The sequence below is a fragment of the Rhamphochromis sp. 'chilingali' genome, assembly GCF_963969265.1.
Source record: "Rhamphochromis sp. 'chilingali' genome assembly, chromosome: 1".
In the NCBI taxonomy this organism is placed as follows: domain Eukaryota; kingdom Metazoa; phylum Chordata; class Actinopteri; order Cichliformes; family Cichlidae; genus Rhamphochromis; species Rhamphochromis sp. 'chilingali'.
In genome coordinates, this window is record NC_137929.1 from 40,375,148 (window position 1) to 40,402,929 (window position 27,782).

Below are 27,782 nucleotides of genomic sequence, written 5' to 3' on the forward strand. Positions count from 1 at the left end.
CAAGGAGTGACTGGTCAGCTGATCTATGAGACCTTTGTGGAGTGTATCGGTGTAGAAGGTCTGCAAACAATAAAAATTTAAAATGAATTCTAAAGTGGACAGGCAACCAGCGTAAAGAGACAAGAACAGGGGTAATGTGCTCACGTTTGCATGTCCATGTCAACAGGCGAGCAGCAGCATTCTGGACCATTTGCAAGCGTGATAGTGAAGCCTTATTATATGTGGACTGGTATCTTCACCTAAACATCCTACAGTGGTAGAAGTATGCAAATGACAATCATGAAATTATTATTATTATTATTGTTATTATTACCATCTCAGTTAAAGACATGCCATGAAATATCTAAAAGAGAAAGTTTAAGCTGGAGTAACCGGAGCTATATGCAGATACAAAGCTAAATAAAAACGTGTCCATCCTGTAAGACAGGGCAGCCATACAAGTTTCCAGTTAATGACAGATCACTATTTGCTGTTAGTTCCTGAGTGATCCTGTCTTTATTAATTCACAAAGTCATTTCGGTTTTCTTGTGCATAAATGCATGATGTTCCCTGGATTTGGAAAAACTATGGAAAACTGCTATATGTAAAATGCTAAAAACAAACAAACAAACAAAAAAATCTAGAAGCAACAAATTAACCCTCAGATCGTGTTAATATTTATAACACGATCTGATATAACACGACACCCCCCCCCCCCCCCCCCCCCACACACACACAACCCATATCTGGATGACATACCACATGCCATGCCATAAGTCAGCCAGCAGTGTCGGCTTGACACCAGATCCAGGCAAAACCTGTCTGCTATGTGGGCATAGGGATCAAGGTCCAGCGAGCCCCAGACCCAGACCTACTCACACACACACAGAAACTGCACAGATACACTCATCTATTCACATCCACCCCACGGACGAATGCCTCCCGACCATAGCCAGCAGCCCCGTTGTTCGAGATGCAGACAGTTAACCTGTCCCCTGATCATCACTCAACCACAGCGTCAGGTAGGACGTAGGAATTAGGGATGTAAGGACCGGCTTGTCCATGTTAAAATGGTCTGTTGGGGGCATGTGTTGGTGTGCGTGAGTGAGTGAGATGTAAAAAGTGAATATGACGTGTGAAAACTAGAGCGCTGTTAAAATTCAGCGGAGAACTGTGGCACGATAATGAATGGCTTTTCTAAAGAGAGAGCATTGTTCTTACCAAAACATGTTGATATCTTTGGCAAAATCTATTTAGAAGTTACACGTGTTTACCTCTGTGGATGTCTGATTTTTTTTTTTTGTAGTATCCTGCTGTTCTGGCTCTTGTGAACAACTAGTTTTAAAAGTGTTAAAAAACAAAATTAGTAATTACAGAGGCATTTAATAAACGTACTTGGATGAAGAAACTGGTTTTAGATGGTTTCGGTATGGGGAGCTTTGGAAGACTGGTTTACCACAAAGGTGTAGTTATTACTGTTCTAAATTTAACATCACCTGCAGGCGCATTTGTTTAGTCATGTGACCTTTATGACGCACAAAGGTGTTTGTGCACATTGAGGAAGCTTGCAGGATCAGTCCTTTACTCCGATCAGAGAGTGCTGAGCTCTTACAAATCGCTGCTTATGTTTGGTTCATTTACAGCGGGATGATGGCGGATCAGACCCAGCACCCGGTTTTCTTTGAGTGTGAGAGTATTAAAGAAGAACATCTGACGAGAGTACAAAAATACTTCGGTATTCGCCGCAAATCGGGCGGAGGAGAGTGCGGACCGGTGACTACAGTGGACGAAAACTTCTACAGTGTTGCTTTCCGAAATAAAAAAGGTAGGTTTGTTATGAATTTTAATAGGTAAATATATTTACCTATGTTTATAATGTACGGACTTTCTTATGCACGAAATATCATACAGTAGTCGGAGTCTCTAAATGACCATTTATTATTTTCATCAATAATTATATTTTGTCTCAGTAACCGTATCAGAAAGTTTTGGCTGTTTAGGAACTATTATACTTTCACAAGTGAGTTACTGGTGGCAATGGGACAGGTAAGAAAGGAAAACAAAAGTCTGTCCGGAAAGCGAAACCTAATATTACACAACATTTGTTGATCAGCAGTCGACAGTGAGTGAAAAGATAAGAATAAAGAAGAAGGAAAAAAGAAACATAAAAACGAAAATAAGTCACATAAAAATAAATTCTACATGAAACTCAGTTTGTAACTTGAGATATCTATTTATAGACTGACTACTGAATTATAGTTTCTGCCAAACTGGCAGTGGGTGAAAAGAGGAGAAAAAAAGAACAAAGAAGGGCAAAGAAAATAAAAAGAAAGAGTTAATGTTATATAATAAATTCAGTCTGTAATTTGAGATATCTGTCTACAGATCAGCAGAGAGTTCTTCAGAGATCAGAGCATGTTTTGGAGATTGAAGATTGTCGTTTGGTGTTCACTGTCCTAGAAAGTCTGCAAAATTCTACCTCCTCTCACTTCATGACCCCCACTTCTGCTCCAGCAGAGGTAAATTTCATGTTTTGATTTAATCAAGATCTTTGACAGTTTTATGGATCCATATAGAATCAGCATTATCTATCTATCTATCTATCTATCTATCTATCTATCTATCTATCTATCTATCTATCTATCTATCTATCTATCTATCTATCTATCTATCTATCTCTACACTGTAAAAAAAATTAATATAAAAGTATTTTACTGTGTATTTTACAGTTTTGTACTGTTCTTCTAGAATATCAATAAATCTACATAAATAGACTGTGATTTTACATTTCAAACGTAAATCAACGTTAAATCACTGTAAATGCAATAAAACATAATTTTCTTGTTTTTTAAATGTATTTGTCTGTAAATATGCATATTTAGATTGTTAAAATACATCCACAAATGTATCATAATTTCACAAATATTTGTCCGTTATTTGAAAGAAACTGTTAAATTCAAATGTAATGCTATGGAAAAATATATAAAATTATTCTTATAAACGTTTTTTTTTTTTTTTTTACATCAAATAATTGTTATTATTATTGTTATTTAGGGCGATTGTGGCTCAAGCATTGGCAGATTGCCTTGTAATCAGAAGGTTGCCGGTTCGAGCCCCGGCTCGGACGCTCTCGGTTGTTGTGTCTTTGGGCAAGACACTTCACCTACCACCTACTGGTGATGGCCAGAGGGGAATTGGAAAGTGGAATTGGAAAGCACTTTGAGGGTCTCAAAAAGCACTATATGAATGCAATCCATTATTATTTAAACCAACTGTATATTTCTGTACATTTAAGTATTGTTATTCATATTGCCGCATTCATTGACCTTGTTTATAGGTCATTTCATTGTTTGATCATGTTAAAATGTACCTAATTTAATGTTTAAAAGCACTTGAAAAAGGCAAAATCCCATGTAAAATTAGGGCAACAAACTGTTTTGTCATTACTGAAAATAACCGTATTTTTATGAGAAAGTTATTTTCTGTTATTATTTTGGCGCCCCAGCTGCCGGAATATTACTGTTTGCTTAGTTTTGGGGTTTTTTACGGTGTGTGTGTGTCTATATATATATATATATATATATATATATATATATATATATATATATATATATATATAAAACACCCAGCACGCCCCTGCGGGCGGTTTATCCTTCAAGCTCGGGTCCTCTACCAGAGGCCTGGGAGCTTGAGGGTCCTGCGCAGTATCTTAGCTGTTCCCAGGACTGCGCTCTTCTGGACAGAGATCTCCGATGTTGTTCCTGGGATCTGCTGGAGCCACTCGCCTAGCTTGGGAGTCACCGCACCTAGTGCTCCGATTACCACGGGGACCACCGTTACCTTCACCCTCCACATCCTCTCGAGCTCTTCTCTGAGCCCTTGGTATTTCTCCAGCTTCTCGTGTTCCTTCTTCCTGATGTTGCTGTCATTCGGAACCGCTACATCGATCACTACGGCCGTCTTCTTCTGTTTGTCTACCACCACTATGTCGGGTTGGTTAGCCACCACCATTTTGTCCGTCTGTATCTGGAAGTCCCACAGGATCTTAGCTCGGTCATTCTCCACCACCCTTGGGGGCATCTCCCATTTTGACCTCGGGACTTCCAGGTTATACTCGGCACAGATGTTCCTGTACACTATGCCGACCACCTGGTTATGGCGTTCCATGTATGCCTTGCCTGCAAGGCATATATATATATATATATATATATATATATATATATATATATATATATATATATATATAAAGCAAGGTGGTCTTTGTTGCCGATTGATACCTCCTCTCATTTGCATTTCTTCCCAATCACAGACACCTGAGAACATTCCTGCCTCGTCTCTTCCACCAAGTGATGAAGAGTATGAACTACATGTTGATAATTATCTCCTTCGTTACCTGAAAGAATGTCCACATGCTCAGCAAGAACTTGAGAACATGCTTGCCTGTTTAGCCTGCTCTGCTAATCTTTCCTGTGAGGAGGGGAGAGTTTTAGTCAGGAGGCTCGCTCAACCTGGTGCTGCAGATGAAGTTAGTGATTGGAAAGCTGAGGTAGACGCTCTCTTTGGTGGCTACTTTTGCCATTATGAGGTAAACCCTGACAAAGTTGAAGCTTTGGTTCAGTCCAGCAGCTCTTGTCAGACTGCAGGTGAGGTGAAGGTGTACACAGATGAGTCTGGGATGGCTGTTGTTGTTGGACAACGGTCTGGGGTTTATGCCAGGTTGTTAGACATCGAGCAGTCTTCAAGTTTACTTGACAATATGGCATCTCTGAGTTTGAGTGAGGAAAGCACAACCATTGCTAGCTACAGCCTTTGTGATGGGCTCCAGGTGTTTGTGTGTCAGGGTGACATCACCAAGCAACACGCTGATGCTCTGGTAAATGCAGCCAATCAGGACTTGGAGCACTCTGCAGGTGTTGCTGCTGCACTGAGTCGAGCTGGTGGTCCTGAAATACAGAGCGAGAGTGATGAATTAGTGAAGTGTTTGGGGAAAATTCCCATAGGAGAAACAGTAGTGACCACAGGGGGTAACTTAAAGTGCAAGAAACTGCTTCATGCAGTTGTGCCCTCAGGTGGAAAACTAAGTAAGAGAGATAAGCTGTTACTGGAGAAAACTGTGCATTCAGCTTTAAAGTTTTCAGAAATAATGGAGTTTCAGTCCATAGCCATTCCTTGTATCAGCTCAGGTGTCTCTGGGGTTCCTCTCACTGTGTGCACTGAGGCAACTGTTGCTGCTGTGAAGGACTTTGGCAGTGTGAGAGGTCGAAGTGTGAGCAAAATCATCCTGATTGATAACAGAGAGGAGGCAGTGAGGGCCATGCAGGAAGCATGTGACAGGCTTCTCCAAGGGATAGATACACCTGATGAAGATACAGCAAGAGGAGCCACTGCCAGAGCTCCTGGAGGCAGAGTCCACATGGAGGTTATTCGGGGATCGATCGAGAGCCAACAGGTGAGAAACACTGCTGATAAGATAGATCACACCAACATTAGATAATTTGAATTAATCATTTACTAGCTGGGCCCACATCCTCATTTCAGGTTTGACAGTGTTTTAGTAGGTAAAGATGAATGTCTGGACATGAATTGAGCTGTGGTTTGGGGAAGGCCTCGAAGGAGACTGGCAACGGCTCCCATGCCTGGCAGATCCCCATGTACTAAATAGAAGTGAAGAAGTTAAAGAATTGAAAAGGGGAGGGAGGGGAACCAATAGACCCAGAAGGAGAGTATTTGGAGGCGTGGTCTTGCTCCTTAAATTCCGATACATAATCTCCAATTTACATAAAACACGTTTTCTAAATCTCCTGCTCTTCTCCTAGGTGGATGCTTTGGTGTCTCCTATGGTTGGCCATGATCCTCTCTCTACCCGTGTTGGAAATGCTTTGTTTGAAGTAGCTGGACCACAGCTGACCACAAGGTTTAGAAAGGAAGCAGAAGATGAAACAATGCCTGGTGACTCAGTACTGCTGGAGGGCTTACCTGGACTTCAGTCTAATGCAGTCTTCTTCCTCAATCTTGTTCCCTGGGATGGTGACCCAGACGGAGTTGCAGTCCAGGTGAGATAGTAAGGAATGATTTTATTAGTCTGCCTGTTTGTGAGGACATTTTTTAATGAAGCCATTTGTCTTAATCCAATATTGTTATGTTCTATAGGTTCTTCGAATGAGCATCAACACAATACTGTCTTTTTGTGAGAAGAAAGGATTCAGATCTGTCGCTCTTCCCGTCCTCGGTGCTGGGATGGCCCTGCAGTTTCCTGTCAGTGAGGTGGAGAGAGTGTTAATGGAGGAAGTTTATGTATTTGAAGAGGAGCGAGCAGGCATCACACCATTTCTGATCCGCATCGTCATTCACCCCGATGATGAGGAGACACACGAGGTTATGACATAGCACTTTTCCCTAAAAATCAACTACTGACAATTACGACGCTGAGAGTCGAAGAATGCCACCAACACCAAACTCTTATATTGATTTGTGCTTAAAAAAAGAAACTCTGAATATAGTAATCAAATATGTTCCAATAGTAAGCTCATTTACCATCTCATTTGCCAATATCAGTCAGCAGGGACAGTCTCATCTGACCCCAGTATAATGTGTAATAATATACTGTACAGAAATTGTTACTAATGCTGTTAATTTGTTGTCTTTACAGACATTTGGCTCTGTCCAAAATGGCAAATTCACTGAAGATTTTCACCACAAAGACCCAGACCAAGGTGAGTGTAGGAAAATATATATAACTAAGAATCAAAACAGTGTTTTTTATTTTATCTGTTTTTTCTTTTCTTTTCGGGCACCTAAAAATCTCGAGTTAAAAAAGAGACGACATCTAAAACATCAACAGGGAATTACTACATCAGTTAGAGAATATAAAAGCCATTCAGTCCATCACAGTGTACAAAATACACAGCATTTGGACAACAGCTCAAATACCTGAAAGTTTGGAGGATTCAGACAGTCTTACATTAACCCTCCAAAGACTGAACAAAAGCTTGACCTAATTATCATTTAGTGTTCAGGTCTCATATTATCCCTCCTGCTACAGACCCATCTGTTCTCATACCAACAGTGACAGTGGTCAACAACCTGAAACCCACAAGTTGTACTCTGGATATTTATAATAACCGACCAAAAGCTTGGCCTAATAGCAAACTGCATTCTCCTCTTATTCTTTAGTATTGACTCTGTGTCTGACTAAGCCTATACTGTAAAATCTGCTTCCTATTTTAAACCTCAAACCATGACCAAAAAATATTTCAAAGGCAGCAAAAGTAAGAAACAAATGTACTTAACAGAGTCAACTTTCTCCTCTAGATTCAACAACGATGAGGTTGGTCCTGCTGGGAAAAACTGGATCTGGGAAAAGTCACCTGGGGAACACCATTCTTGGAGAGGAGCTCTTTGCCACCTACCCCTCTCCAAACTCTGGAACAATGAAATGCCAAGCAGAAACCAAAACAGTCAGTGGAAGAAGCATCACTCTGATCGACACCCCTGGTTTCTTTGACACAGGAAGGTCTGAGGAAGATCTGAAGCCTGAGATAATGAGCTGTATGACAGAGTGTGCTCCTGGGCCTCATGCTTTTCTCATTGTGCTTCGAGTAGATAAATTCACAGAGCACGAGCAGGCTGTCATCGCTAAGATAGTTCAGTATTTCTCAGATGAAGCTCTAAAATATGCTGTAGTTGTTTTCACTCACGGTGACCAGCTTGACAAAAATTTAAAAATCGAAGATTTTGTCAGTCAGAACAAAAATCTGAGTGATCTGGTGTCAAAGTGTGGTGGTCGGTGTCACGTCTTTGATAACAAACACTGGAACAACAACCAGCCAAACAACTACAGGAGCAACCAGTTCCAGCGGGAGGAGTTGCTGAAATCAATAGAAAAAATGGTGGCAGAAAGAAACGGAGGTTACTACACAAATAAAATGCTGCAACATTTGGAGACAGCAATACGAGAACAGGTAGAACACATTAGGCAGTCAATGCCAGATAAAACCCCAGAAGAGATCAGAAAGCACGCTAAAACTAGTGTGATCAGTAGGTTTCTGATCCAAATGGCAGGGACTGGAACAGGAGCTTTGCTCGGTGCTTTTTTTGGTGTAGTAACATTGGCTGAATTTGCTATCAAAGCTGTGAAGAACCCACAATTGATGAATGTCGTAACAAAGCTTTCCAGATATGTGCCAGCTGCACAACAACAGAATGCATTAGTAGCTGCTGGAGCAGTAGGCTTGGTTGGAGCAGCAACTGCAGGAGGAATAATGGGAGGTGTAATTGGAAATGAAGCAGCTAAAGATTCAGAGTCACTTTCAGAAGCTGTACAGAAAGCATATAAGGCTGTACAGGAGGAAAGAAAATCTCTTACTCATGTAAGATTTTCATAATAACCAGGTACAGTAGTTGTTTATTGCGGGAGTTACGTTAAAAAAAAAAAAAAATAGCCAACTTTAATTTTTTACAGTTATTATAGATGTTTTAAGGCTGTAAAACCCATCACTACACACTTTATACACTTTTCTTGTTGTGTTTGACATTTTTGTGTTTGTTGGGAGAAAACTTACAAACACACAGGACAGCTCTTCAGAGTCACGCTGCTAGCGATCAAAGATTTATGTAGATTTGACTACCTGAACTCATTCTGTACTGTACAGGAGACACGGCACGAGATTGATTGGCAGTGGTCTACAGGACGCAGAACACAATGCATTGTTAAAATTTAAAAAAAGAAAAAAAAGAAAGTCGTAAAAGGCGTTGCACAAAATTAGTGTTTATTTGGAATCTGGTTTGTGGCAAACTATCATATATTTAGTCAGCAGTTTCCCTCCTTCATGAAGGATTTTGTTCTTCAGCCACTTTAGCATTTTATCTACTAACATTTTGTTTTTTCTTACTTCCCTTTGGTGGTGGGAACATATTGTTTGGTGTATTTATGTTCAATAGGTTTGTGATCCATAAACAACTAAAACGTTGAGCTGAAAGATTCTCACAAGATCTATGAGTGGGATAGCTGTGTTTATGGGGTTGTTGCTTGAACTACCTAGTGCCTTGATTCACTGTGATCACAATTTTTCATACAGGTGTGACTAAAGTGGAAGAATGTTTGAGATCATGAAACACATCAAACTTTAAAAACAATAACAAAACACAACAACACACTTAAGATTGAAGAAATTAGGTTTTGTTTGATTTTTCCCTGATATTGTCAAATCTCTATTTTAACTTAATTGTAAAGTATCTAATAATAATAGAACTACCTGATATGTGTATGCTATATTGCTGATATGACTGACAGATCAAAGATGTCTTATTAAAGAGGCTCACAGGGTCTATAAGTATAGTTATGTTTGTGAGGTTGTTCCTCAGTCCACTGTGATCATAATTTTTCATTCAATTGTGACTAAAGGAGAAGACTGTTTGGGACCATAAAACACATCAGGCTACTGAAGACTGAAGAAATTAGGTTGTGTTTGATTTTTCTGAAATTGTCAAATCTCTATTTTTACTTAACTGTAAATGATCTGATAATGATAGTGTCACGGCGGGGTGCGCCGGTGTGTAATGGAAACAGGACCCAAAAGCAGATGAGGACAAGGAGTTGAAGTTTGAACAGAAAAGTGATCCTTTATTAGATGACGGCAGAAGTAAACCAGGAAACCAAAGTAAACTGAGAAGACACTAAGAAACAAAATACTAAACGGTACTGAGACCAAAACCTAAACTATGACTGTGGTGAAAAATAACAAGCAAAGACCATGACTAAGACTAATAATACATAACAGACGAAAACCGTAACTAAGACTGAGGTCAAATAAACAGGCTAAGACTATGACTATAACTGTAACTCTGGTGAGATAAACAGACGAACCGACAATGGCATGAAGAAAACAAAAGGCTTAAATACAGACATGAGGTGATCAGGGGAAGTGGCGACACATGGGGGAAAACAGCTGACAGACATAAACCTAATGACAGGACCAGGAGAGGAAAGCTAAATACAATGAACAAAGAACACATGACATTGTCAGAATAAAACAGGAAATACTAAAACATGACAACACAACTTAACAGACCTAATACGTGATGAATAAATACAAAACCCCAAAACATAGAAAACCAGGAACAATAACTGCCTAAACTAAAGGCAAATAGGAAATAACACAAACTAAATCACATAACAAAATGACAAATACAAACATGAACTCAGAGCGCTGGGTCAGAGACCCAGACTGTGACAGATAGAACTACTTGATATATGTATGATATATTGGTGATGTGATTGAAGGATGAAAGATGGCTTATTAAACAATAAAAAACACTAATTTCCCAAAAGTTTTCAAAGTTTTTCCATTTGTCTATTTTCTTTTGTTTTCAGACATGTTTGCCCAGGTCATAGTGTGTGTGAATTTGCATGAGCATACACTCTTTTTCCATTTTACATATCTATTTTTACACATATTCACATTTTTTAAAAGCTCTTTAGAGAGCTGTCGACAATCTTTAGGGCCACTTGGTGCCAGTACATGATTTTGAAGGTTTATAAAAATGTTGCCATGAAGTGCAATTTTTGCCTCTATTTGTTCCTGTTTACGGTCAAGTTCAATTTCTGTCACACTGTTGCATGACAGTGTAATGCAAACTGCAAAGATTAAGGAACTAGATACCAGACAGGCTATTAGTTCTTTCCCGTAAATATAGGTGAGGCCAAGCACACACCTATTTATTATTCAGATGCGCCTGAATAATAAATAGATTCTTAGTATTGACAGCATGCAGCTGTCCTTTCTGTCCTTTTGGTAATCTACTGTAACCTTCGTACTGGTACTCATTTAATTTAATGAGGTTTTAATGTACCAAAACTAGAAGAAACTGAAGAAACTTAAAAGCTTTGTTTATGATGGCTTAAAAAGTGGAAGCTTTATATCTTCCAAGTGCGGTGGAAAATTCTTTCTGGAGTTCCCCTGATAAGTGTGGTGAATGCAGCATGAACACTGACTCTTCAGCAGCTTGGTTATAAGCGACACCTGTTCACTTAGTCTCTCTATACTTGCCTTCAGCTGAAGGAAGGTGATTCTTGGTGTTATGCCAGAGTGAAGAAATTATATCATCTTTGTCATATTTACCACATTGAATAACAGCTTTGAAGTGTTAATATATGCAGGTAGTTTAGTGATAGTGCAACAGTTCAATCTGTTGATTTGGTGAGCTTGTTTCTATTCTTGTATTTACATCTAATTTTCAGCTGTGCCTCAGGCTTCAGTGTTTCAGTTCACTTTGTGTTTTTTTAACTGCTGATTGATGTATTTATTTTAGCTGTTACATGCACCACTGTGGTCACCAGGCTGTTGATCGTCGAGTGTGAAATTTGTGGAACGTGTGCTTAAAGTGGCTGTTCTGAGGCTGTTCATCAGTTGCTATGAGCCACATATTCTTAGCACAGTTCAACAGTTTGCCTGATAAAATAAGTTAATAAATATAGCTCTTTTTTTTTTCTTTGGGCATCAAACTTATGGTAGAACATTTAAAGACCATATTGTGATTAATATTTCATAATATATGGATTTGATGGAGATTGCAAAAATTAACTGGGTGAAATAAATCTTATCAGATATCCATACTATAGTACACACTGGAACACACACAACTTACTTTCCTAATTCTGAATGGCTACAGATGAATCCAGTCACTTTACCATATCCAAAAATAGGGGACAGCCAGCAGACTGTAGCCAACAGATCTGCTGTGTTGGTGTGGCTGCCAAAGACTAGCAGGGTGAATGCTTGCCAGTATGAGAACATGAACTCCTGTCCTTTCTCAGATTAGTCTGATCCTTGTTTTTGATATAGAGTCATTTGTCACTTCACATGTGTGCTTTCATAAATGTTGATGATTCAGGGAGCTGCTGAGCTTCATGGCTGGTTTGTGTTGGTGTTTACTTAGTATAACTGTGGTTTTACTCATGCATTCATGCTGCATCTCAATACAAGCGTCCAAAGTTTGTAGATGAATAAAAAGTTTACTTTTTTTTGTGTGTGTTGATTTGTTTTTTATTACATTTTATATTTTTCACTGCAAAAGAGAAAAATGACAGTGACAATAAATATACATTCACAATAAAAAATACTCTAGATTGCAACGAAACATTCAAGTGTACTTAGCCTTTAGAAAATCTAGAAGATGTAAACATGACCTCCCCGAAACACTGCACCTCCTCACCCAAAGAGTCTTTCTCTCTCTCTTTCTCCCGTCTGTAAAGGTATAACGTCAACAAAACACATTTACGCATCTATGCGCGAGTCTCACAAAGTATGAAGGTACGTCACACATCGGGCTCTGATTGACGGAGCAAGCTAACATTCTCGAATGTCTGGTGGGAAACCTTTTTTTCTTTTTTTCGGTAGTTTTAGCGGACTCGTGTCCAGTCTGTGTCCTTTACAAACGGAGCTTCACCGGAGCGCGCGGCGGCCTCGGCGTCTCCAAACCTCCGGTGTCAGTTTGTGCTCTGACCAAAGGCCGGGCTCTTCTCCCTTCAAACGTGTCATTAGAGTCTGAGCTTCAGCGTCTGCTTAACTGATCACGCACCTCTCTTTGTCTTTGCCGTGGCCGCCTCCGATGGCCTTTTCTTTAACAACACATGGGCATACAGGTAATGGGGGTTGTAAATATCACATTACTTTGGATCTCGGACCTCTTCTTCAAAGTCAAATAAGGTCCATCTTCCACAAAACATTAGGGAAATGATAACGATATATGAGGATTTTAAATATCAAATTATAATTTGGAGGTCACATTTGACCTCTGACATCAGTTTTACATTTCTCACATGCCTTTCTTTCAAGTTGACCCCAAAATGTGTTGCAGCTGTAAAAATAAAGAGAATGAGGCAGTTAAAAACATGCTATAACATTATATAACAAGCTCGAGTTATTCATGTCCACTTATTTACAAATAACTCATTTTATTTCAAGAAGGAGAGATTATTAGAAAGAAATGAACATGATTTATTGATGTACAGAATTTAGATAGCGGTATTTGGCGGTTAGAATTCAATGGCCCGTCTCGAAGGAAAGGAATCCCAGCGGTGATAGAGATTACAGCAGGGCACCCTGGAGTCTAGACGCTGGTGGTGGAGATAAAGACGGAGATGTAAATGGAGTCTGAGTGATAAAAGGTGGTGATGGGAGGAGTTCGGATGCATGAAGGCGTTTGCAAAGGAGAATGACAGAGCTCCAGTGAGATTTAAAGTATGCTGCGTGAATGCTGACTGACCTGAAGAAGGCCAGGAAAAAGATGATTGGACTAGACCAGTGTTATTGCAAACAGCTTGACAGTGTGGGGAAGAGGAAGTGATGTGAAGCTTAGATTTAGCAGGCTACACCTGAGAGCAGACAGATGTTAGAGGTTTCATCTTCCTTACTGAACTTACCCATAAGCTTCGTTACTAAACATTTAAGGAAAACATTTTATTGATATAAAGGAATGCCCCACGTGAACTATATTCACAAATAAAAATTCATAGAAATAACAGAATTATACTCAAATGAAATAACAAAAGCATGCACTTTTGCTCTTGTTTTTACTGCATTACAAAGTTTTTAAAGTATCTTTTAAAATCACAAAGAAACGAAAATGAATGTGTGCAAAACCACAATACCATTTCTTTAAAAGTAAATACTGCGCAGAGATTGAGCTGGTTGGTGAAGGTTTGCGCAGCTGTACAAGGCAGAGAAACAACACAGTGTAGGGCACCTGACCTTCAAACAGTTGTTTCTCTTAAGGAAAAAAAGTGAATAGGCTTGAAGAAGGGAAATCAAAGTGAAGTTTAAGAAGGCTTAAAGGGTTTATTATAACTTCCACGGCTTGCCAAAGGCTACGCATTCAGTCCAGTGTTGTGCCCTTCCACAGTCATTTCTCTCGGCAAGACTTCCCATCCTGTCCAAAACTTGATGAGGGCTTTTCGTTGTGCACAAGATGCTGCAACGGGACATTGTGTTGAGCTATAATGACATCCTACATTCATTATTTTCAATCTTTTATGGAGAAATACCATAAAAGATGAACACTTTTTTTAATGTATTGCATGGAGGCAGTATGGAGCAAATAACAAAACAAATATATACTATAGTTATTCTTTGTTAATGACCCGAGATCACTGGACTGTGTGTAATTTACCAAAGTATAATCAGAGAAAACCAATAGCAAAATACCTATCGCAACAGACTTACCATTTTCAATGAAGGACCGAAGGTAACCTGCCACTCTGCATTTATCCTCAAGAGAGCATTCCTCTTCTTCCTCATCTTCATCTTCTGTGGCAGGCCACACTATCCTTTCTAGAATAGCCTGCATAAAACAGTTCACCTTGAATAAATGTTTCTCTTAAATGCTACTAGATAAAATTAGCTGAATTTGTCATTTCATAACTTTACTTATCTTGTAGTCTTAAGAGCGTCAGCAACATTAGGTGTATTTTTATTAAATGTAACCCAGCTGTTCAACTAGCCCAAGCATACCAAATAGTATATTGGTGTTTTGTGTCAACAATTAATGTGCATCCTTCATAAATTAACAAAATACCTTTACTATTCAGATGTTAAAAGATGTGACCTGACTTTACCTCACAACAGGGAGCAGTCTCTGATTACCTTGGTAAGAAAAGAGGAATGATGTCTGATCTTTCTGTCAGAAGCAGCCATACCATCTCCTTAAGCCCTTTCCTCAGCTGCTTGACTTGATGACTTGTTCGTGTTATGACCTACAACGGTGAGACCAAACCAAAACTGAAGTGTGAGTCCGTAAAGTGAAACACACTTTAAATGTTAAATACTTAAAGAACATCCACTGTACTAATAAAATAATTTCAGATGGCCTTCAAAGAGATTTTTTTAATGTATATGAAAAATGTACTTATTCACATCCAAAGGTTTGATGTGCTTTTCTATTTAAAATTTAAATGTATTGCTGAGAGTAAGTCAGTACTCACAGCGTGGAATAGCAGACATTCATACAGCAACTTTATATTGGTTTGTGTGACACCTGGCAGGTCCCAAGCCAGGGCTATCTCGAGAACATTTCTTCGTTCCAGTTCTGTTAATTCAGCAGTGCCATCAAGCTAGGACAAAGAAAAAAAATTTAGTAGTCAGTAGTAGGTACTGGTGGCTATTCAATCATGTCTCTAAATTCAATATTTAGTGAAATAGTAATTCTTCAAAATAATGGTACAAAAATGCAAACCAGCTGAATAGTGCTGCGGATATCAATATCAGGGCAATCCTCAATCTGAACTGTAGCTGTTTCAGGTGAGCCACCAAAAAGGACATGGATGATTGCAGGACTTATACCAGACACACACGGTCCACCATGAATGAATGAATGTCCCATTATTCTTGCTAAGACCAAACATAATAAATTCACTTAGCCTAACATTGCACGGTGGTAAAAATAAACAGTTTTGTAACTGCATTCAATCTATTTTTCATCTTTAGGGTTACAGTTAGGATAATGTAACACTAGTAATGCTGTTACCTTTAGTGCTGCACATGTATTATTTTAAATTCCTCTTCCTCTTATTTCTGTACATAACTTTCTTACCTGCCACCAAAAACATGTCACTCTCAAGCAAGGTCTGAGAAGTGGATGGAATCAAGTGTTGTGGCTCACCGTCAAACAGTCTTGTAAGATCTGTGTTCCCTGAAAAGAGTACAGCTAGGTTATGTTGCGTATGAGAAATCCAGGCAGTACTCTACCTTTGGGGCTTTGTAGAGGGAGATAAGTGATCTCTGTTGATCCATAATACTTTCCCGCAAGTCCATTTGCAGGACTACTGCCTTTCTGGTCTCATGCTTTGGAAGTAACTCTGAGCCAGGCTGCTCTGGTTGCATCTTGTTCACATTTCCACTCTGAAAGGTACCCATTTGTATGGATCACATAAATCAAAAGAAATAAAATATATGTAATTTTTTGCCATTTGTCTGGTATGTTCCTAACTTAATTCCTGTCACTACCTGGTTTTTCCCCTGGAAGTGACTTCTCCACATCTTGATGAGGTGCATCTTCTTGCACTACCATATCACCTGACGATTGCTCTGCTCTTGCTGAGGTTATGGTAGATTCCAAGATGATACCATCTGGTTCCTCTACCCCGCAGGACAGATTCAAGGCATCACTGTTGCTACAGGATGGGACTTCTGACCTTGCTGTGTTCAATGTGCTGCCCAACACAATGGGCAGCACAAAACTTGTAAATAACTCATTAAAGAATAAAGTTACGTTGAATCCAAGCACACCATTGTTTTTCTTGTGACATTACCAATAAGTTTGATGTGTCACATGGCCCTCTTCCTATTGAAAAAACAAAAGGTTGTATCCAAGATGGCCGACTTCTAAATGACCTCCATGGTCACCACCCATCTTGAGGAGTTTGCCCCCTCACATATACTAATGTGCCACAAACAGGACTTTAATATCACCAACCATTCCCATGTTATTACGGTGTATCCATATAAATGGCCCACCCTGTAGATCTCCATCCACACAGGAGCCAATCGCTGATAGTTGGTCTCTAGCACTTAACATGTCAAACACCAAGTTCTAATTAAAAAGGACAGTGATTAAACATATCACAGCTCTATAACATGTCATAAATTGTGACGGGAGTCATAAATCCCTTCTAATACCCCTCCTTTGTTTACACGGTTTTGGGGTTACTATTTTCTTATTTTGATCCAGCAGTATCATTTTACTGGAAAAGTTGGACACTTCTGGTAAAGGGCGGGGTGAGTTCATATGAACAGGAATGTTACTGGCAACAGGCCAAAATACCAAAGGAATTTTCTTTATGTGAAAGAAGACAATGCCATTGCTTAAAGGTATTTAAAGTTTTCCTTCATTCTCATAATGAAACCCGCCACTGCATTTCTTCAGGCCTGTCTGTCTGGTTTTATCATTAAAAATCTGTGGGACTGACAAATGTCTTTGAAGGAGAAATCCAAGCAACACAGTGTTGGTTAGCAAATATATTTTAATATATAATGGTATATCTATTTTAGGTTATTGACAAAATAGCTTAATTCAGTTCAGTCTCATTTAAATCATGACAAAAAGCCACACCTTTATGTGTTTGAATACCTCATGATGTTTGCTGCAGTCATTGCAAAATAAATCATGAATCCTGAAGTACTCCCCATGAGAGGAAATCCTTAGCAAAAGTGTCTAACAGCATTGAGCCCATAGGATCCAACAGGGTTACTTATGTGAGCTGAAATATTTAATGGTTGTAATGATGCTCCTCACTGCACTCTTAAGGTCAGTGTGACACTACATCACTTTAATGTCTCAAATATCAGGAGTAACACATAATCTTATCAACAGCTCTTGACAAACATAATAAAAAAGACTATGAACCAACCACACACCTGCCACTTGTAACATAAAGTAAGAACTATCCACTTTAGAAAAATTAGACACTAGCGGAATATGTCTGCAGTGTCAGACAATGGAGATGCACCTACAAATAAAGATTTGTCACTTCAAACGTCATCAGAAGTTGCTCAGTGTTAAACATACAATGAGTCTTTCAAGACTTTAATCACTTTCATTCACTCCAGCAGTTTGCAGCTGAATGGAGTTGGGGCTTTTATCTGCGATGGAAATATTTTTTTGCATGAAAATATTTGTCTCAATGAAAAGTCAAAAACCATTTTTGTTGTGCAAATGGAAACAAATAAAGTTAAGAAACAAACAAATATCATTGTTGTACTTCTATATTCAGAATTCCTAACATAACAACAGCCTCATCGTCACGAGTGGCATCTCAACACGGTACACCACCAAGTAGGAAGTTAGTCACGACAGATGAGTGAACCCTACAGGACAGATGAACAATGTGCAGTTAACCCAGCCGGTGGCACTGCTGCGATGGCTGAACTCTCAGACAGACTCTTGGGCATCCTGGGCATCCAGGTTAGCAGATAGCAGCAGAATCACCGGCCAGGACAAAGTGGGCACCTACAAATGAGAAAAGTGAGCATCACATCTCTCAGTTATTCTGTGAGAACTCCACCTTTCTGTTTGCCTGATAACTTCATAATTTAAACACGTTATTTGATACAATGCAGTATGTTAGTTTGTGATCTGTAATGAATACTCTATCTGCAACCAGAACAGTGACATCTAGTTTTGGTACTGAAAAAAAAAAACACCAAAAAAACGTGACACTGAAAGATAAAAATTTAAACTGAAAAAGAAAGGATTTTTTTTTAAATTTAGCTTTTTTTTTTTTCTTTTAGCTGTAATACCCTCTTTTTTTCACACATGGTGTCACACTCTGTTGAATAGATCTGTGCTTACTTCTTGGTTCACCTTTCGACAGTGCTCTACCACTTCACCCCCAGTTTTACCAGAGGCTCATGCACCTTTTAAACCAGTGGTTCTCAAACTTTTCACAATGAGTACCACCTCATAAAATATATGGCTCTTGAAGTACCTCCCTTATGACCGACATTAAAGTACAGTTGCCTCAAGGTGCTTTATATTGTAAGATTTAAGGCGCTACAATAATACAAAAAAATGAGAAAACCCCAACTATCAGATAACCCCTTATGAGCAAGTGCTTTGGCATCAGTGGGGAGGAAGGACTCCCTTATAAAAAGAAGAAACTTCTAGCAGAAACAGTCTCAGGGAGGGGCAGCTGCCCTCCCCATCTGCCCCTCCCTGCTGCTGCTGTAAAATCACCATTTTGTCATATTCATCCATCCATCTTCTTCCGGTTATCCGGGGCCACGTCGTGGGGGCAGCAGCCTAAGCAGCACCTCATTGTGGTGAAGGGGTTTGAGAAAACCATGGAGGGAACACTTCACCCTGCAATTCCTGTTTTTATTTTTGCATGTTTGTCACACTTGAATATTTCAGATCAATCAAGTTTAAATATTGGACAAACATAACACAAGTAAACACAAAGTGTTGTTTCTAAGTGAAGGTGATTATTATTAAAGAAAAGAAAAATCTGTGCTGCTCCCTCTTGTAAGATAAATTAACTGTGGTGTATCACATCTTTGGAAAGCAGAGTTCAGTTTCTCTAACCACACCCACACCTGACCACTGACACACCTGATCAGCAGATCATTTAAATAGAGCCTGCCTGACAAAGTGGAGTTGACCAAAGTGGGTCTGGGATAGGGTTACCGGGGCCCCGCCCTGGGGCAAGGCCCAGGGAGGGTGCCCAAGGGCGAGCGTCTGGTGGTCAGGCCTTAATCCATGGAGCCTGCACAGGCACAGCCCTAAAAGGGGACATGGGCCCATCCTCCTGCAGGCCCACCAACCACAGGAGGCACCGTAGGGGTCGGGTGCTATGTGTGCCGGGTGGCAGCCAGGAGCAGAGGCCCTGGCGGACTGATCCCCAGCTACCAAGACTGGCAAGCATTTTGTCAAATTTGAAATATAAATCTAATATATTATGTTTCCTAATGTAATTTTCTGTAAAATACACTATGTGTTTTTAATATTGTAAATATAATAATCCATAATTATGTGGATATAAATATTAGATCGTGTAAATAATAAGCTAATACTACTTTGTACTATAAACTATAGTGTACGCTGTACACCCTACTTACTGGTTTTTGTTGCATCAGTCTGCATCTCTCGATTAATTCTTGTGTTTCTCCAACAGCTTCGCTCCAACAAGGCGGCAAAAAATGCCCATGCTCTTTGTGAGCTCATTCCCAGGTCTTCAGTAATAATGAAGCTCATGTATAAGTTAAGTAAGGAAGTAATCACTCATCTGCCTGCTTTCCTGTGTGTTCAGCTGCTAGTCTATTCTTTACATCACTTCCACTTTCCCATGCTTACAAAATCAGTGCTGGCATCATTACTCTCATCCAATAATTTTCTTGCCTGCCTTCTGTTCTGTGTTTAAAATCTCAGTGCTTTTCTGTCTTTGTGCAACCCACCTCCTTCTCATCTTCATCTTCATCACCACCAGCATCAAATATAACAGATTGTAAAGGTATACCAAGGCTATGAATACTTTAAAACTAATGCAAAACTATGAGTGTACACTTAAAACAAATAATTGTTTCACCCTAACTAACACCCAGTAAATTTATGTAAACTGTTCTGAGACAATGATTGCCATGTATTGTAACTTTAATATTGATTCAGACCTCAAATGTACAGATTCAGTACTGCAAAAAACAACAACAACAAAAACAAATCAGTATTCATCTAAATTTAAGAAAGTTAAAACTACAGCCATAATTAAGAACTGATTAAAAAAGTGAAAATAAAGCATTGTAACAAAATGAAAACTTAAAACCCCTTCTATATTAAATATAGAATAAATCTAAAACAAAACCATTTTCAAAATCAATCAAATCAAATCTTTCATAAATGTCACAAACCCATAAACAATATATGAAGTAGATACTATGAAAACAAGTTTTGGGAACTAAATTTCCTCTAAGAGTCAGAAAGTCTGTTATTTAATCAGAGTAAATGTAGAGTAAACATGTTCAAATTAAATGCAGAATATTTCTCTAAAACTAAAGTTATGATAACACATACGTCTTGCGCACTGGTTTTCAAAGTTAGAGCACATATTTCCTTTTGTTTTTTCTATGTGAACACATAAATGCTAAAAAAAGTCTTGGATTCTCCTTCCCATGGGGATGTTGAGCAGGATTAACAAACTTTATGTCCCTTATTGTCTTTGGTCTCTTTCACATCATTGGTCAGAGTGGTCCCACAGTGATCCACGCTACTCTAATCTGTGAAAATAAGTAAACATAAGATGAATTAAAAACACAACAATGGATGTTCAGTGTAAAAAAAAAAGGTTGTTCAACAATAGTATGCAAAGGTGTATACAGGCTAGATATAATGTGTTAGTAAACAGATTTACATTGCATATATACATATAGAGGACTTGCTGCGACTTGATGTCCAATGTTTAATTTTTCTGCTTATATATAAAAAAGTTGTCTATTTGGTATTTGTTTCCTTCCAATCATATTCTTTTCCCATTAAGATCAGGATAAAAGTAATATCTATGGGACAGGGCTTTTATTTTTAACCTGTGTACCAACATTCATTAGGAGAGCAATTTCCTGGACTTGCTGGTTGTTTTGTGCCCTAGAGCTGTTTACTTGCTGCTGTTCTAAATTTATCACGAATTTCATGCAGTTGTTTGGTCACGTGGCCCCCGTGACGTACCAGCACTCATTTTGCGCCCGTGTCATAACGGCACAACTCATCTCTCAGGATCAGCTGTAGATCTGATACCTGCTACACGCTCTACATAGCTTTAGTTACAGCGGGATGATGGGTGATATGTACCATTACCCGATTTTCTTTGAGTGCTACGGTCTCCGCGAAGAGCATATAAAAGGAATAGAAACATATTTCCGTCGCGCCATCTCGGGCGGAGGAGACTGCGGCCCACTGATAAGACTGGGTGAGGACGTCTATGGTATTGCTTTCAGATATGAAAGGGGTAGGTAAATCATTAATTTTAATATGGGTACATATATTTAAATATATTTCGTATGCTTTTTCACGAGACGTCATATAGTTGTCGAAGTATGCAAACGGCCAGTCATAATTATTTGTTTAATATTTTCCTTTTGCTAAAATTTGCTAAAAACAGTAAGAACAACGAGGTTTAAAATTTTGAGGAAAAACTTAATGATGAGCTGCATGAAAGAAAACCTGAACAGGAAGAGTCTATAAGGGTCTATCGAAAGTGAAAGTTAACCATTCAGTTAAGGCTGTGCGACAGAACTGAAACGACCAGTTATTATGTAACTGGTGGTATCTTCTTCTCTATGGATGAGTTGTTAAGGAGAAGACTGGAATATTGCAGTACACTCAAATACAAATGCAGTTTTTGTTGCATCAGTGGAACAAATGTGGGTTGACAGAGGTAGTAAAATCAGCAAGTAGGGGAGACCGGGGATAGTTGTAACATTTTTGACATTTCTGTCTGTAAATTGAAGCTCTTTTAAGGTGGTGGATTCAAAATGTAATGCAAAGTATTTACATGTCTCTGCTATTAAATAGTGCAGCTATTTTCTCTGCAGCACAATTACCCATTGCATGGTATGGTCTCAAACACAAAGAGTGAAATGTTACAATTAACCCCATAGTCTGGGTTAGTTGTAACATATCCTGGGGTGAAATGTAACACAATGAAATAAGGATACTGACAAAACATTAACATGTAATCTTTTTTATTCAACGCATGAATGCACTTACATCCATTTATGTAGCTATGTGTGTGTGTGTGTGTGTGTGTGTGTGTGTGTGTGTGTGTGTGTGTGTGTGTGTGTGTGTGTGTGTGTGTCAGAATGCAGAAATCTAGCTTTTGAACATATTCCAAACCCCCAAAAAAGACAAATTATGGAATTTTCTGCAACTGAATATTTCATTAATTTTGGTTGGTCTAATTGGAGTTTGGCCTCATTGGCTCAGTGGGCATTATAACCTACAACTCTTGCACCAATTTTGAACATAACAATGAAGCTGAAAAAATGTAGTTGTTCACCAGCATCGCAATTCCATTACTTTTTATCCTGGCTTACCTTGGTGTGGTTTGCAAAGTGCTTCAGAAAGATGAGGAAATCTGTTTCGTGCACCCATCCTGATTTATTTCCACTACCAGTACTTCCTACTGGTCCATCTCTGACACAGTGGTCTGCATAATGTATGTGTGGGAACACAAACAGTGGAGGAATTGTGTTGCCAATGGCATTAACCGCATATACAAAAGCGACCAGTGAACCTCTCTCTGCTGATGTCGTTGCCCCAACTTGTTTAATATAAGTTAAAGTAATAGTGTGGCAAGTTGTAACGTACATTATTGTTACAACTAACCCAGACTGTTGCTGTTACAACTGACCCAGACTCCTATAGCCATGAACTAGCTAACATTACAGCCAACGGCTAAAACATTAGCACTAAAGACCTACACAGAATATATCCCCATAGACATACAAATAACATAATTTAAGTTTGATGAGTTTAACTGCAAAGCAGATAATGCTATTAGACATTGAAATAAAGTAGAAAACTTACTTTTTGGCATACAAATTACTTTTTTTCATGTTAAATTGTCTGTGTTTGATAAAATGTGCTGATTTTTCACATGTGATAGCAGAACTGAATTGGGCATGCACAGGATGAGTCACATCATTTGAAACTTAGCCCTGATTGGAGAAATTGGAAGTGTTACAACTGACCCATGTTACAACTATCCCCGGTCAAGTAAAATCGGCTATAAATCCAAGGGCAAGTTGTTGAAAGGCATTTGTAACATATGACAGGCATGGGATGTAAAGAATAAAAGGAAGGAGGCTTTAAAGAAAATAATTTACTATATATATAACTTTTTTAAGTAAATGTAAAACAAATCCACTGTATAACTCCAGATGTCTGTCTACAGATCAGCAGCGAGTCCTTAAAAGATCAGAGCATGTTTTGGAGCTTGGAGATCGTCATTTGGTGATCACAGTCCGAGAAAGTCTGGAAACTTACACCATCCCCACTGCTACAGTAGCGGTACATTTCGTATATTAATTTAATCAAGGTTTTTAAATGTGGAATAGCTAATAAATTTATAGCTATAAGAACACACACAACACACACACACATCATCAGATCATCAATTTATATATACACATATATATATATAAGGTGGTAAGGTGGTCTTTGTTGCCGATTGATACCTCCTCTTATTTGCATTTCTTCCCAATCACAGACTCCTGAGAACATTCCCGCCTCGTCTCTTCCACCAAGTGATGAAGAGTATGAACTACACGTTGATAATTATCTCCTTCGTTACCTGAAAGAATGTCCACATGCTCAGCAAGAACTTGAGAACATGCTTGCCTGTTTAGCCTGCTCTGCTGATCTTTACTGTGAGGAGGGGAGAGTTTTAGTCAGGAGGCGAGCTCAACCTGGTGCTGCAGATGAAGTTAGTGATTGGAAAGCTGAGGTAGACGCTCTCTTTGGTGGCTACTTTTGCCATTATGAGGTCAACCCTGACAAAGTTGAAGCTTTGGTTCAGTCCAGCAGCTCTTGTCAGACTGCAGGTGAGGTGAAGGTGTACACAGATGAGTCTGGGATGGCTGTTGTTGTTGGAGAACTGTCTCTGGTTCATGCCAGGTTGTTAGACATTGAGCAACCTTCAAGTTTACGTGACAATATGGCATCTCTGAGTTTAAGAGAGGAAAGCACAACCATTGCTAGCTACAGCCTTTGTGATGGGCTCCAGGTGTTTGTGTGTCAGGGTGACATCACCAAGCAACACGCTGATGCTCTGGTAAATGCAGCCAATCAGGACTTGGAGCACTCTGCAGGTGTTGCTGCTGCACTGAGTCGAGCTGGTGGTCCTGAAATACAGAGAGAGAGTGATGAATTAGTGAAGTGTTTGGGGAAAATTCCCATAGGAGAAACAGTAGTGACCACAGGGGGTAACTTAAAGTGCAAGAAACTGCTTCATGCAGTTGGGCCTGTAGGTGGAAAAGCAAGTGACAGAGATAAGATGTTACTGGAGAAAACTGTGCATTGTGCTTTAAAGTTTTCAGAAATAATGGAGTTTCAGTCCATAGCCATTCCTTGTATCAGCTCAGGTGTGTCTGGGTTTCCTCTCACTGTGTGCACTGAGGCAACTGTTGCTGCTGTGAAGGACTTTGGCAGTGTGGGAGGTCGAAGTCTGAGCAAAATCATCCTGATTGATAACAGAGAGGAGGCAGTGAGGGCCATACAGGAAGCATGTGACAGGCTTCTCCAAGGGATAGATGCACCTGATGAAGATACAGCAAGAGGAGCCACTGCCAGAGCTCCTGGAGGTAGAGTCCACATGGAGGTTATTCAGGGATCGATTGAGAGCCAACAGGTGAGAAATGTTGCTGTAATTAAAATAAACAACACCTTGCAATAAAACACATTTTCTAAGCCCACCAAATCTCCTGCTCTTCTCCTAGGTGGATGCTGTGGTGTCTCCTATGGTTGGCCATGATCCTCTCTCTACCCGTGTTGGAAATGCTTTGTTTGAAGTAGCTGGACCCCAGCTGACCACAAGGTTTAGAAAGGAAGAGGAAGATGAAACAATGCCTGGTGACTCAGTACTGCTGGAGGGCTTACCTGGACTTCAGTCTAATGCAGTCTTCTTCCTCAATCTTGTTCCCTGGGATGGTGACCCAGACGGAGTTGCAGTCCAGGTGAGATAGTAAAGGAGGGATTTTATTATTCTGTCTGTTTGTGAGGACATTTTTTAATGAAGCCATTTGTCATAATGCAGCATTGTTATGTGTTATAGGTTCTTCGAATGGGCATCAACACAATCCTATCTTCTTGTGCGAAGAAAAGATTCAGATCTGTTGCTCTTCCCATCCTCGGTGCTGGGATGGCCCTGCAGTTTCCTGTCAGTGAGGTGGTGAGGGCTTTAAAGGAGGAAGTTCATGTATTTGAAGAGGAGCAGGTGGGCATCACACCACTCCTGATCCACATTGTCATTCACCCCGATGACGAGGACTCACACAAGGTAATGACAAAGCACTTTTCCTTAAATATTGGCTCCTAACCATTAGTGTGCTGAGTGTTGAAAAACACTTTGGAAAAGTAAAGTTACGTTCCATATCAATATTTGTTTCATTTTACTTTGTAATGAATCGTTTTTTCTTCACTCTATTACATGAACTACACAAGATAATAATAATTACTTTTTTCATCTGCATTTCCATCTGATGAGTTTTTACAAGGATTGCTATTGATGTTGATACTTTGTTGTCTTTGCAGGCATTTGATGTTTTCCAAAATGACAATTTCACTCAACATGTTCACCAAAAGGTCCACGATCTAGGTGAGTATAGAATACTGAGAAAGAATGAAAAATAATAATACCCAAAGTGCTGGAGTAATGCATGTAAATTTACCAAATTAACAGCCTGAGGGCAATAGCTCAAACTCTTAATGGAGTGGATTATTCAGACAGTCCAATATTTCATTATCCTTCCTAATGATTTCCTTTTATTAATTACCAGATACTTCTTCCAGTAAACCCCTTTGGCTCTAACACTAGTTTTTCATTTAGAAGTGTGTTTTTTGTAAGTAAAACTATAAACTATCTACTGCTTTCTGTTCAAAACCTCAAACCACAAAGAAACGTCTCTCTTTGCAGCAGCAAAAAAAAAAAAGAGAAAAAAAACAAGAGAGAGACAAATGTACTTAACAGAGTCAACTTTCTCCTGTAGAGTCAACAACGATGAGGTTGGTCCTGCTGGGAAAAACTGGATCTGGGAAAAGTCACCTGGGTAACACCATTCTTGGAGAGGAGCACTTTACCTTTTATGACTCTCCAAACTCTGGAACAATGAAATGCCAAACAGAAACCAAAACAGTCAGTGGAAGAAGCATCACTCTGATCGACACCCCTGGTTTCTTTGACACAGGAAGGTCTGAGGAAGATCTGAAGCCTGAGATAATGAGCTGTATGACAGAGTGTGCTCCTGGGCCTCATGCTTTTCTCATTGTGCTTCAAGTGGGTAAATTCACAGAGCACGAGCAGGCTGTCATCACTAAGATAGTTCAGTATTTCTCAGAAGAAGCTCTAAAATATGCTGTCGTTGTTTTCACTCACGGTGAACAGCTTGAGAAAGAGATGAAAATTGAAGATTTTGTCAGTCAGAACAAAAATCTGAGTGATCTGGTGTCAAAGTGTGGTGGTCGGTGTCACGTCTTTGATAACAAACACTGGAACAACAACCAGCCAAACAACTACAGGAGCAACCAGTTCCAGGTGGAGGAGTTGCTGAAAACAATAGAAAAAATGGTGGTGGAAAAAAACGGAGGTTACTACACAAATAAAATGCTGCAACATGTGGAGACGGCAATACAGAAACGGGTCGAGCACATAAGGCACTCAATGCCAGATAAAACTGCAGAAGAGATCAGAAACCAGGCTAAAACTGATGTGTGCAACAGGTTTCTGACCAAACTGACAGGGATTGCAACAGGAGCTTTGCTCGGTGCTTTTTTTGGTGTAGCAGCACTGGTTGGATTAGCTGTCACAGCCATGAATAACGTAATGTTAATGAACGCTGTAAAAAAGGCTCCAGCATTAATGGGAGTGTCGTCAGCAGCAGCAGGAGAAGCAGCTGTAGGAGTTGCTGGAGCAGCTTGTGTGGCAGTAGCAGCAGCAGGAGGAGTATTTGGTGGCTTCATTGGAAATGAAGCAGCTAATGATGCTAAGTCCCCATCAGATGCTGCACAGAGAGCGTGTGAGGCTATAGTGGAGAAAGGAAAGTCTCTTATCAGGTTTAAGTGAGATTTTTATAATTATCATCCAGGTAGTGGAAGGGAAAAAAGCATCTTATTATTTCTTGATGTTCTTACACTTCACATAATAACTGCATAATAATACTACATACATCGAAGAGAACATGTTAAATTATTTGGAATCAGGTTTGTTGGCAAATTGTTGAATACTTATCTAGCAGTTACCTTTTTTGTGGACTTTTTGCATAATCTTCTGAGGGCCTTAATGCATTGTAGTCATATTTTTTTCCTGTGGACGAATGTCTCAGACCGAGAAGCATCACAGACAAACAAGTCAACAAGTAAGTCAAAAAACTGTGGTGGGAGTTGGTTTTGTTAACTTGTCATGGAATATTTAGTCATGTTACATATTTCTAAGATATTGTCCTGTTTTGTCCCTGTTGCTTTTAAGCAATAAAAAAAACTAATTTCTGGGGAGTTTTCCATTTTGTCCAGTTCTTCTTTCGTTTTGAGAATACTGCTTTTAGGCAGGA

The 27,782-nt window shown here is 39.4% G+C and overlaps 2 protein-coding genes across 4 annotated transcripts; both read left to right on the forward strand.

Moving 5' to 3' along the window:
• The first annotated feature begins 1,538 nt into the window (after positions 1-1,538).
• LOC308391817 (uncharacterized protein) lies at positions 1,539-27,718 on the forward strand. Of its 3 annotated transcripts, none has more exons than XM_080874570.1 (7): positions 1,539-1,804; positions 2,365-2,498; positions 23,729-24,868; positions 24,957-25,193; positions 25,292-25,516; positions 25,771-25,834; positions 26,226-27,718. In XM_080874570.1, the coding sequence occupies exons 1-7, from the start codon at positions 1,627-1,629 to the stop codon at positions 27,296-27,298; spliced, it is 3,051 nt and encodes a 1,016-aa protein (XP_080730696.1). In that variant the 5' UTR covers positions 1,539-1,626; the 3' UTR covers positions 27,299-27,718. The 3 variants fall into 3 exon arrangements, with proteins under 3 accessions (XP_080730696.1, XP_080730697.1, XP_080730698.1); XM_080874571.1 differs by lacking the exons at positions 1,539-1,804; positions 2,365-2,498 and adding exons at positions 21,209-21,466; positions 23,414-23,529; XM_080874572.1 differs by lacking the exons at positions 1,539-1,804; positions 2,365-2,498 and adding exons at positions 21,209-21,427; positions 23,414-23,529.
• Positions 7,292-11,164, forward strand: LOC308404636 (GTPase IMAP family member 9-like). The gene has a single exon (XM_080894786.1). The coding sequence runs from the start codon at positions 7,302-7,304 to the stop codon at positions 8,361-8,363; it is 1,062 nt and encodes a 353-aa protein (XP_080750912.1). The 5' UTR covers positions 7,292-7,301; the 3' UTR covers positions 8,364-11,164.
• Positions 27,719-27,782: the final 64 nt, after the last annotated feature.

What these genes read in the sequence shown, in the direction of transcription:
- LOC308391817 (XM_080874570.1), top strand. Translation starts at nt 1,627, where the DNA reads ATGATGGCGGATCAGACCCAGCACCCGGTTTTCTTTGAGTGTGAGAGT. An exon ending in CAGACGGAGTTGCAGTCCAG is followed by an intron (nt 25,194 to 25,291) that starts GTGAGATAGTAA and finishes TATGTGTTATAG; the next exon opens with GTTCTTCGAATGGGCATCAA. An exon ending in CCAAAAGGTCCACGATCTAG is followed by an intron (nt 25,835 to 26,225) that starts GTGAGTATAGAA and finishes TTTCTCCTGTAG; the next exon opens with AGTCAACAACGATGAGGTTG.
- LOC308404636 (XM_080894786.1), top strand. Translation starts at nt 7,302, where the DNA reads ATGAGGTTGGTCCTGCTGGGAAAAACTGGATCTGGGAAAAGTCACCTG.